Source organism: Apaloderma vittatum, unplaced genomic scaffold, assembly GCF_000703405.1.
Source record: "Apaloderma vittatum isolate BGI_N311 unplaced genomic scaffold, ASM70340v1 scaffold33327, whole genome shotgun sequence".
NCBI classification, from domain to species: Eukaryota; Metazoa; Chordata; class Aves; order Trogoniformes; family Trogonidae; genus Apaloderma; species Apaloderma vittatum.
The window spans coordinates 1-12,543 of NW_009726159.1; the positions used below are offsets into that span (position 1 = coordinate 1).

The following is a 12,543-nucleotide window of genomic DNA, read 5'->3' on the forward strand; positions in this document are numbered from 1 at the left end:
TGTGACTGCTTTGGAGTGGTTTCAGTAGTTCTCTTTGGACATCTGGGCTCTCTGGCCTCAGAGGCACTAAAAAGAAGCTTCAATAACTTATCTTTGCACTGAGAAGAAGAAAGGCTTTCTCACCAGTCGTCACTCTTGAGCCACGTGAGCGCGTTGAGCAGCTCCTGCTGTGGATGAGGGAAGGGTCTGGCTTCCCAGGAGGCCCCACGCGCCGGCTCCTCTCCCCACTCCAGGAAGTCAAGGCCAACGGCCGGCAGCGAGTTTGCTGTAAGGAGGGGGTCAGAATCATAGAATCACTAAGGTTGGAAAAACCCTCTACAATCATCAAGTGCAACCATCAACTCAACACTACTATGACCATCAAACCATGTCCCAAAGCGCCACGTCTACCCGGTTTTTTAACACCTCCAAGAATGGTGACTTCACCACTTCCCTGGGCAGCCTGTTCCAATGCTTCACCACTCCTTCAGTAAAGAAACTTGACTGAAAGGGGTTTTGTGCTACCTTATTCTACAAAGTATGAAGGATGAGGGAACTATAAAATCAAAAATATTCAGATGACTGCTAATGTGGATGTCACATAGCACTGTCACTGAGATCAGTGATGTCACTGCATGAGCATGTAGATACACACATCTCTATTCAGTCTGAATGGGCAGCCACGACAGGCTAGTTCTGGTCAATTTTGAAAATCAAAGTAGCATCACTAGAAAAGAGCATTCAAAGTATACCTAGCTCCCTTTCTCTTAACTCACTCTGCATCCTACCAAGAGGCAGGCTACCCACAGACTCACTATCTGCTGTATATTTATTGCAGGCAGCTGGGGAGCACCAGGCAGCCTCTCCCATGTGTCGTCTGCTACACACACAGGCACCATATTTGGGTGGGGGGACAGAAGAGGCGCCACTTGTTCCCACCTAGCCTTGCAGGTGGTGGGATGAGAGAGGCTAGAAGCCATGAAGCCCTGCTGGGTGCAAGAGCACGATTGTACTAAGTCACTAATCTCCATGCAGAGACAACCCTCACCACGACAGCAGAAAAGCTGTCTGAAGAGACAGGCAGCGGCAGCAGAGGTAGAGGGCCAGGACGGTGAGTGGCTGACTGATCATGGTGGTACACAGCAAGCACACTCTGTCAGATGGCACCGGAGCTCAGCCCTGCAGTTACAGCTGTCTCCTCCCACCAGTGTTACATTTTGGACTTTGCCACTACTTTATTCAGCTAAACTTTTCAACACATCTGCAAGCGCCAAGGGCTCCAGTGTCACCAAGCTGGAGTGGATCCACAGCAGGCTTGCTCTCAACCCTCAGGACAGGGTTTTGACCTGAGGAATGAGACAATTTGAGCTCCTTCTGCAAGGAAAGTGCTGGCGCAGGGGCTTTAGCAGAGCAGGCTCACCTGAGGAGTTGCGTGGGAAGCTGCAACCCTCGGTGTTGACGTGGATGCTGGGCAGCGAGGACCTGTTCTCCCGCTTCCTCAAGGCAGTACCAGCACTTTCCCTGCAGGCATTGCTTGTGCTGGCAGAAAGAGAAACCATCCCATTGATAGGCGGTAGTCCAAAGCCTGCAGAGACCAAAAAGGACCTTGTAAGTGGAGGGTGCTGGACAGGGTGGCTATGGGCTTGGAAAGGGCTACAAGTTTTGCTGGAGCTGGGTAACCTGCCCTTGCTGACCCAGACAACTCCAAGCATAACAGTTGCATGCTAACGTGGGACAGTGATCAGAGAATCAGAGAATCATGGAATGCATTGGGCTGGAAGGGACCTTTAAAAATCACCTAGTTCAGCCCCCCTGCAGGGCGCAGGGACATCTTGAACTAGGTCAGGTTTCTTTAGAGTCCCATCAAGCCTGACCTTGGATGGCTTCGACTACCTCTCTAGTCCACCTGTGCCAGCGTTTCACCATGCTTATTGTAAAAAATGTCTTCCTTATATCCAGTCTAAATCTACCCTCTTTTAGTTTAAAACTGAATAAGGGATGCTTTCCCTCAGAAATGAGGAAAACTCAGTGTTGCTTTTCTGTTGCTTTCCTGTTTCAGAGGCTGGATAGGGAAGTCAGATTTCCGAGGCTCCCTCCTCAGCACTCCTCACCAGTACTTCATAAAATAATAGCAAGAAAAAAAACAGACAACCTTGTCAGATGCCCTTGGGCTGAGAAGGGGGCAAGGTGATATTCCGTGACTGACTCAGTGTGGGTCATGGGCAAGGCACTTGATGCCTTTGTATTTTCCTTTGGAAAATGGAAATAAATCCAAACCGGCTCAGATGGAAGTGTAACAGCCGTCCAGTCAGATTTTATAGACGTTTGCAACACTACGCGAATAGCAAGCAAGTGAACCAAAAGGCCCACAAACACAGCAACCACTTACTTTCTTTGGCTGCAACCCCAGGGTCAACATTTTTTGTAGAGAACTCCAAGGACTTTTCCTTATCCCTCTCTTTCTCCCTCTCCAGGCGCAAGAGTTCCATTTCTCTCATCCGCTTCTGGTATATTTTCTTCTGAGCTGACTTGGACAAGGTAACGTGGATCTAAGTGCAAGGGAAAGACATCGTGAAGCATAAGGAGAGAGACACACAAACCATACACAACAACTCCTCAGGAACACAGGGGCAGAGTGTCATAGTCATTAATGCAGTGGGCATACATCCCAGCAGCTGCAGAAGAACTCCTTCCCTCACCTTGACGTACAATTGTACCCAGTGATGTGTAACCCTTCATTGCCATAACCTTCCACTGGGGCAAGGTACCGTTTCTCAATCTATGTCAGGAAGCCCTGTTTGAACCAAGAGAGTCACAGCCATGCTCCAACAGGTATGAAGAGCTCACAATATCAGTGACGACTGTCAGGGGTTGGGTCAGGCAGGGCTTTTTGGTAGAGCTGGTGAACGAGCCCTCCCTGTCCTAATCTCAATCCTTGTGGGATTTTCTCCCTCTCCACCCCTAAAGAGAGGGGAGTGTGGGTGTGCAAGCAGCTGCATGGCTCTTGTTCCCAGTGAGACAGACTCGAACTATGACAGCACCCCAGTTCCTGCAGGCCTGGGCGGGGTATAAAAGCCATCACAAATAAACAGCAATGAGAGGTAATTTGCTGTTTCTTAACACTCATGGCCAGTAATTGCAGCTGCTTCTCATTTCCTGCTGTGAGACACAGCAAGGAAAGTAACCATGGAAGAGCAAGCTCTCTCATTTGATTTTGCAGCCTTGATTACACTCAACCTTATAATCTTTGCTTCTGTGCTTCCAAGCAGGCACTTTGCACACATTCACTGATGTGTAACTTGCTCTGCCATTCAGATCTGCTCTAAATTGGCCTTTTTACGTAAAGAATGTTTCTTGTGTAACCTTAGCACGATCTCCCAACCAGTGGCTCTCTGCATCAGTGAAAATCCTCAAGGAATTGCTCTATAGCTGTCCAATGTATTCCCCAGAGACTACTCCCCAAGAGAGGAACATTATGATTTCCTTGCCCTTTTGTGCTAAGCTCTGGACAGTCACTGAAAAGGAAGCCTACTTACCCCTGCCCTTAGCCCTTACCCGTCCATTGCTGTCCCTCAAGTCATCGTCACTCAGGAGGTGAGGGCTCATCAGACGATCCATCTCCTTGTCCTGGTTGAGTGGGAGGACTGCTAAGGGGGGCACAGGTTCATGTAGATGCCCAGCAGACTTCACGGCATCAACAACATGATGCTGAAGAACAGGTAAGATGGGTTCCAGAGTCCGGAGCTCTGGTAAGACATGGATAGAGGTAATGTATGAGAAGAGCAAGGGACATAGAACTTCTGCAGACAGGTGGGCCACTACCATAGTGCACCGGCAGGGGAAATGGCATTACTCTGTAGGTCATCAGACTCAAACCTACTGCATGGACCACAAAGGCCTCAGCCCTTGGCTTCTGGTGTGCAGCTGTGTTTGGTAGGGAAGAGCAGAGAGATGGAGATGATTGGCCTTGCCAAAAAGAGAGATATGGTTTAATGATATAGCTCATTTCTAGCCCAGAATGTATCTGGCAAAAATGTCACCTTACGTACTCAGCAATACTTCTCCCGAGTTGCATTCAGCATCCTGCTGCAGATCAGCAATAAAGAAATTATTCTAACAGGGCACACTCATTATTTGGCAGAACTAACACTAAGCTGAGGGACCAGTTGCTCTTATCCTTTTTTCTGCATCAGCAAAATAATTTGCTAAATTCTCATCTCTCCTAGAGCTATAAACCCACAGATGGCAAAGAGACATCAACAGTGTCATCAAGGTTTTCAGCTTAAACGTTTTAGCTGACACACATGCACCAGACACTGCAAGGTGGGCAACCAGACAATGCAAGATGGGGAGCAGGGAGAAGCCAGCAGGCATCTACCCCATCCTCAGTTTGCAATGCTGACATATGCAGATAGAGTAGGGGATGAGATTCGTAGTCACAAAACGAGCACATGTGGTTGAGGTAAATGAGTTGCACAAAGGAAACCTCAGTTCATTACTCAGCTGTTAATTTAAGCTTGTGCTTTAAGAGGATGGAAAGCTCTGATCCTGAATAGGCTGGATCCTTTTTCTAAGGCTCTTTCTCAGAGCAGAGTTCACAAGGACGTCACATCACACAAGGTTTCGCTAATTCTCCCAGTGCAGAACTAGGCAATGTTGATGAATCTACCTCAGATCCCAAAAGGTTCCATTCAGAAACTGCTCCAAGGGAATGTTTCCTCCTTCAAGTGTAGGAGGGAGGAGTGGGAACATTTCTCATTTCATGCAAAATGCCTCATTTTTCTCTAATCTCTGTGCCTCTAGCGAGCATGCAGAGAGACAAAAGGTATAAGCATGAGGTAGAGAAATGCTTTTTTTCTTGCTGTGCACTTCTGGGGCCCCAAGGTACCCCTCCAGCTCCTGCCATTCATAACTCCATGCCGGAGTCATTCTCACTGCATCACCAGAGCACATTTCCCAGTGACTGGAAACATCTGAGCACATCAAGGCATAGAAAAAGTTACAGGATGGTTTTCAGTTGAACTTTCACAGTGCCACCTGGGGGTCAGGATTCCTATTGTCATTTTAGGACAGTCATGCTCTACACGTACCTGGAGATTCAAGGGTCTTCTCTTCACTGCTATTGCTTGATCTTGGCCTTAAAAAAATGAGGACAAAAGAGTATATGAGGAGGTAGAAAGAGAAGGGAGGATAACATTAAAGGAGGCAAACTTCCTTAACATGGTTGTTCTGATGAAGGAGGAAATGCAACCTATAAAATCAACAATATGCAAAGTTGATTAACTGCCATTAAGCTCGCAGTTGCTGCAGTGACACAGAGCTCATCAGGCTCCAGCTGAAACACAGGAGTCACTCTTCAGTTTGGGCCTTAAATATCCAATTCTGCTCTCTCTCCTTCTGGAGCTTAGTGGCTTTCACTGTTACATAGATGCTTTCTGAAGCAGCACGAGACATTAAGCCAGTCATAAATCTGTATTTAGGGCAGCTACTTTTATACTGCTGCAGAAGCCTAACTTTGCCTGGTCATGACTTCAACTGGTGGCCGTATCTTACTACACATGGTGACACCACTGCTGTCTCCTAAGAATAATACTACACCTCCCTGCCATTTCAAGAAGAAAAATTTTTTTTCCAACTCAACTGGTAGGGAAGTATATTCAGATTGCACTCTAAAAGCCATATTGAAGCTTTTAAATTGGATCTATATTTCTTTGACTCCTTATTTATTGTTATAACTAGGATAAGGTTCCCAGCTAGATTTCCCCGTGCATATCCCAGCAAATATCTATCAGTTACAGCCCTATAACTTATCTATAGCACCTTGCCCCCTTCATCTTAAAACCATATGTAAATATTAAACATCTATAGGATTAGACACCTATAAACCAAGATTTATCTGGGCTCTCATGTTGCAGTGAAGGCCCAGACACAGAGAAGTTATGACGGACATTTACAGAAGCAGCATCTGAATTTGCAGACAGCTATACAACAGCCAATATTTGCCCTAACATATTCTTGCAGGTACAGAAATTGGCAGCCAAAGATGACACAAAAACCAGTTGCAATACAGGTCCCAAAAGGCACCACAAAGATAACAGGATGAATCAGCATGAGAGTCCAGCAGAGGACATGCTTTGAAGGTCCTCTTAAGTCCTATCTCCTCCTTTTCCCCACCCCCACTACACTTAGAGTGTATGATGGCGGTTTTGACATTGTGTTGGAGCATCAGAGATACATAAAGTGGTGAATGCACAGAAATTTGCCCAAGTACGTTGGAGAGCTGATGGTGGAGAATAACCCCACGAGATGCAAGGCGCCAGGTGACCAGCATATTGGAGAAGCAGACGCTTTGGCTTACGTCATCTCCAGGGCCTCTTGGTGCTGAGAGCTTGAGAGATGCACTGCAGAGCTGCCAGGCGCCTCATCGGATGGTCTCGCTGACTTGACGATAGGGGGAATCAAAGGCACTCCCAGTGACTTCTTCCCATTCCCACCACGGTAGTACAAGGGCAGCAGGGAGGCCTGGAAATAGTAGAACACAGGGCTCAGCTTGAGCATCCAGCCTTCCCCCTTTGATGCCACAACAAGTTTAGCCTTGCATGTAGTTAGGACTTGCAGCAAAAGTCAAACTGATGGAGCAGCTTGGCCTGGAATGGGCAACAGAAAGTGGAGAAGGAGACACCATTTCCTGTGCTGCTGCCAGGTCTCTCCCCTCGCTAACCTCTCAGGCAGTGGTTACGTTCCCACCTGGCATCCATCTGCTTGGCATAAAGATCTCCTGGGGTGCTGTTGCCTCTGTTGGCCTCTCTTATGGTACAGGAATGGATTGAGATCACTGTCCTCCCTATGGATTGAGACCACTGTCACCTACCAGCCATTGCTGCACTCCAGCCAAGTCCCTACAAAGTCATTTTGCGTGCTGTCAAAACCTGCTTTTCACAAGCCCATCGTTTTTTCTGCTTCTACCCTTCCTACAGTTCCCCCATCAGTTCTTTGGCCCAGATGTTAATGTGCCCTCCAGCTCCCTCACAATTCATTATCTCAGGCTCACTGTCATTTATGAAGTGCAGCAGAACTCCCTACCCTGCTGCTGTGTGCAAGGTCTTTCTGCCTGCTGAAATTACTTCAGGCTCCCCATGCCATTGCTAGCACGGGCGATGGAGGAAGCTGGGGCAGACATGCACATTTCCATCATTCTTGTCACAGCTCAAAAGCCACATCAGGACCTGCTTGAATTCAAACAGATTTAATGTCAGGGATACATTTGGCCTGTACCTGCCAGACTGAAATAAAGTACTCAGGCTTTTACTGGTGAACCTGTCTACAAAAGCTGTTACGCATCTGCCTTATCCTGCCCACCAGGGCAAAACCAAACCACCTGCAGCTTCTGGCCCTCCTGCAAAGACAATCAAGTGGATGGGGTCTGGATTCCATTCCCTGTGGCCAGAATTGGCAGCTCCTATCACTTACCCCCAGGAGACCCACAGGAGAGGATGAAGCTGCACAGGGGTCGCTGAACTCTAGAGATAGTATTTGAAGAAACTGCAGGAAGGACATGGCTTTACAACTCAAAAGCTGAGACAACCTAAACTTGAGTCTGCAGGACTGCCTCCTCCAATAAACATCTTCTTCTATTTAAACCAGACAGAGCTGATACAAAAAGCCACCAGGACAGTGGTGTGTCTGCAGCACTAACTGCAATGTACCGATGGTTCACAGATACCTGTACTTTACTAACTGTGGAAGGATATGCTTGACCAGATTGGACATATTTAGTTGCTCTGGGGGGTTGTTGGCATTTTCTGCGTCATAAAACACAGCAGGAGCCACTAGAGAGCACAGAACTACTTAAAGACCTCTTCTGTTGATGAATGCTGAGGACGTGAAGTCTACAGTATGGACATTGCAAAGGCGGCCTGAAGCACAACGTCCAGCTGAGCTCTTCCTTGGCTCAGCTGTTTCCCTGGGCTCGCACCACACAGAAAGAAGATCTAAGAACTCTGCCTGCAGGAAATAAACTCAAGGTCCACCGCACATGATTTGATTTGGTTTCCTTACTTGATGTCCTTTGTCCTCTGACATCAGCTCCTTGTTCTTCCCATCACTGTCACCACAGCCTGTGCCATTTTCCCCATGCTCCTGCTCTCCATCGCTCATCCCGCTGGGCTCTGAGGAAGGAAGGCTGTTCTGGATGGGAGGCATGGGCTTGGAGGTTATCAGAGACCTCTGAGAAGCTGGTCCAGAAACTGCTGACTCCAGGATAACCCCCTTGGCGTCACTGCAGTCAGTCAGGCCTGCAAAGCAGAGACAAAACGCATAACAGAAGCAGAACTGCAAAACTAAAGCACTTGAAGCTAGATATTTCATTGGACAGATTTCTTGGAAACTTCTACATAACTGCACATGGAAACATGCTCATGCTGGCAGCCACTGGAAGCAAGGCAGTGGACAACACTTAACCCACTTCCACAGAGCTACCAGAGGAACACCCTGGTCCGCTGTGCTCCCGTCAGAAAACAGGGAGCCCACGGATCTGGGCTTACCCAGAATAAGTCACCTGCACATACACCCTCCTCCTCCTCCTCCTCCACACAGCTGTACATCCCTGCAGCAACAGGAGGGCTACACAGGGCCCTGAGAGCGGGGCAGGTTATTGCAGGAGGCCACATGCAAGGGAGAACTCTTCACTGGGAATGTGCACTGGCTCTCTGGGCTGGGAGTCATAGAATCATAGAATGCATTAGGCTGGAAGGGACCTTTAAAGGTCATCTAGTCCAACCCCTCTGCAGTGAGCAGGGGCATCTGCACCTAGATCAGGTTGCTCAGAGCCCCATCAAGCCTGACCTTGAATGTCTCCAGGGATGGGGCCTCCATCACCTCTCGGGGCAACCTGGTCCAGTATTTCACTACCCTCATAGCAAAGAACTTTTTCCTAACATCTACTCTAAATCTGCCCTGCTCTAGGTTAAGACCATCGCCCCTCATCCTGTCACTATGCAGCCTTGTAAGCAGTCTTTCCCCAGCTTTCCTGTAGCCTCCGTCAGGTACTGGAAGGCCGCTATAAGGTCTCCCTGGAGCCATCTCTTCTCCAGTTTGAACAACCCAACTCTTTCAGCATGTCTTTGAAGAAAGGGAGAAGACCCTTCTTCCCACAAGAGAACAGTCAGACTTTCACATTACCTTTCTGTGAGGGTAAGAGGCCCTCAGACATCCTCCTTTTCTTCAGCTTGTCCTTGATCTGAATGGTTTCTAGGCTAGCGCTGCTCACCTCCCTCTCTCGGGGGTCCTGGGTCAAGGCTTGGTGAGAAAAGTGGGAGAGATCTCCTCCATCCCCAGTGCCAAGGCTGTGCACAGCAGCCTGGCTGAGCCAGGCATCTGTGGACTGAAGAGAAGCTGTAGATCAAGTAAAAAGGAAGAAGGGAGTTAGCTGAACTCACATTTTTAAAATGAACCCATCTAATGAGTGAGGCATTCAATTTGGAGTTTTTTAGTCATTCAGGAGAGCAGGTTGTTTTTATTTTTCACAAAACTATCAGTTTATTTCTTCTGAGGACCATTAAGCTAGCAAACCAAGAGAGAGAGGTTGAAGGCTCCGCGGGTGAGAGAGGAAAATATATTCCCATTCCCGGCCTTGACTTCTGTGAAGACTACCAGTAAAACTCACAAGGTGCTACTGGTATTTCTGGAAATAACAACATCTCAGCAAGCAGGCAGACCTTGCCAGTGTTTCTATGGCACCATCCTACTCTCAAGGTCAGATCTGATCAACAAGCAAAGGAAGAGGCAGATATTTAAATACTGCAAGACCACACGTTGATAACAAGGATAGAAGAACAACTCACATCTCACTACAACATCTGATTTATGGCCACCTGGGCCATCCTCCCTGTCCTGGCTGGCAGCAGTAGTGGTTTAGCTACTGTTAATAAAGCAAAAAGCATAAGGAATTAATGATAGAGAGATGTGACATTATGCAGACAACTGGAGGAGCACAGGACCATCTGCAGCTCTCTGTCAGTCGCCTAATCTGACAGAGCCAGCACATGAGGACTGACCTCCAAGGACCATTTCTCTCTGAAATAATCGTTTTTCTTCACTTGGCTGAGGCCACCGTTGCATATTTAGCCCCTTTCTATCCTCACCTTCTTCTTCAGTCAATCCAGCTGCTGTCACAAAACCATGTGTCTGAATCCACGCTTCCACCTTGCAGAGTTGTGTATCTGGATTTGAATTTAGGAACGCTCCCACAGTAGAGAGCAACTGGGGCGTGGTACTTTGCTTTAAAATAAGGACAGTACAAATTACTCAAATGTGCAGTATTTGATATGGAAAGGAAAACAAGAGACACCCTTTTTTCCACAGAAGACCAGGAAGACCGGGCCTTGGCAACAGGTCTGTTTGACCTCACAGTGTTCTGTCTGGCTGTGTTACACATTTGCATGTGTTCCTCTAGTTGCCCATCCATCACTACAGGATTTCTTTCCTCTCTTTTCTAAAGGGTAGACAACCCACAATGGTCTCTAGAGTTTAACAATGTCTAGTAAGTAGATGCTTTCCAAAGCTAGTTTAAAAGTCCTTCCTTTCCGTAATTCACACTCAATTTGCGGTTGGGTTTTGTGGATTTTTTATTAATTTCTCTTCACAACAAAGAAAGTTTGAGGACACAAACAATCACTATGTGTTATAAGTAAAAGAAGGTTTGTACTCTGCATTGGATGTCCCCAATATTCAGTAGGCTTATTTGATTACTGAATCCATAGGATGCAAATTGTCCAGCTAAACATTCTCTTTTCTTCTACTTCACTGATACAGGGCTGTATCTCCTGCTTTCTTTACTGCAGAGACACCTAAAGCCAAAATAAACATGTCCTGCCTCAAAAAAATTCTGCTCTTGGCTGCTCCTGAAAATACAAAACTATACAGAGAGTGTTTCCCTGCTCCTTATTCTGACCAGTATCTTCTCCACTACCCATCCTCTGGGGCTGGGCTCTCACTTGTACAGCAAGAACAACAGGTGCTGCACTTGCCAGCATCTCCAGGGTCTCACAGTCAGTGCTTTGAACTCAGCTTTTTGCACAAGCTCTGCCTCCCTGAGCCAAGCAGCATATTCCTGGGTGCTGGCACTGCTGCTGCAGGCGAACATCCTCTGGGCAAAGGCTGCAGGAATGGATTGCAACAAAGCCCTGGCTGAAGAAGTCTCCAGTCTCTGCAGCCCTTTACCTGCTGCAAAATCATCTTGCGTTGCCATGGCAGGGGTGGGAGCGATGGGCTCTTTGCAACTGAGAGTGTGCTCGATGTGCTGCCGGTTGCTGGGCCTGATTCAGCTGCCGGTGGGTTCCCCTGCAGCATCAGGAGCCTACATGGAAAAACAGCACTGCTAGCGCAAGTGACGGCCACCGATCCCCGGCATTGCCCTGCCTACCGCGGTTCCTGTGTATGGCACTGCTCAAGTCAGGCAGTGTGAAAACAACACAAAAATATATACAAGCTGTGCGTTTCCCACGTTTCATCAAAATCTTGGCCACAAAGCCCAAACATTGGAGGAAGACTGCTGTCAGCGTAACGGGGACACATAACTCCACCCCAGCAGCTGCTCTCCCCAGGGCTGTATGGGCACGGCAGCACACACAAGTCTCTCACCGCACCCACTGCTGTTGGACCCCGTGCAGCACATGGGAGTTGTTCCCACTGAACTCAGCGCTGCAGCAGGAGCATCATTTCCCTCATTTGATGCCAAAGAGCTGTAATGTCCCATCGGACTTACCCCAAGAATAACAAAAAAAAAATGGGGAGTACAATAGTTTACTTATTTTTAATACAAACATACCTGGATTTAAGGGGGTACACCAGGCTTACAGTACTGGAGACTGGTTTGTAACCCCTATCTCTATCACTTTCTACCAGCCTGCGAGATTTTTTTCCAGCAGAAAGAGGGAGATAAGTTTTTATGGCATATGCACAAGTAATTCTGAGGCACAACTCAGACCAGAAGCCAAATACTTCCAAATCTGCCACCCGCTGGGACAGGAAGGAGAAAAGCAGATGAAACAACTGCTGCTGTAGCTAAATTGCCTACATTTATACCATTGCTGAGGTACCTATAGCACTTGTAGCACCTCAGAAAGCCTGAGACTACAGCATAACCCTTTGATCTAGGGGTGCCATCTATCCAGAAACTTCCTGCCATGTTCACATCCCAGGGGACTAGTGGAATTGTAAACTCCAGAGTTATAGAGTACAAGGTATATGAGGGTAAAGGAGTTTATGCTTAGCTCTTCAGGTTAGTGTTATAACAAAACAAGACACTTTTCAGCTTCAGTCCCTGCAATCCGTTTCATTACTGGTTTGCCTGCTTTCACTTTGAAACTGTAGAGATTTCTTTTCAATGTTCTAACAGAGACTTCAGTCACCGTACAGGATTTGAGCTTCCTTAAACACATTAGCCTATTTCTTATGGCCTAACTGAGAGGTAACAGGGGATTTTGCAGAGCATACCTTAGGGTAAGAGGTCAGGATGGTAAGCCAGCAGTAAAATTCCTACAAATGTTAGAGAGTACAGAAGGA

General features: G+C 47.5%; 1 protein-coding gene across 1 annotated transcript; it reads right to left on the reverse strand.

Annotated features, from left to right (window-relative positions):
- Positions 1-119: 119 nt before the first annotated feature.
- LOC104269818 (protein FAM179A-like) lies at positions 120-11,227 on the reverse strand. Its single transcript, XM_009873185.1, is given in 11 exon segments — positions 120-265; positions 1,400-1,564; positions 2,369-2,528; positions 3,535-3,725; positions 5,070-5,116; positions 6,338-6,501; positions 8,038-8,273; positions 9,160-9,276; positions 10,122-10,134; positions 10,136-10,257; positions 11,200-11,227. Coding segments are annotated over 11 exon segments (1,389 nt in total).
- Between the last annotated feature and the right edge of the window lie 1,316 nt (positions 11,228-12,543).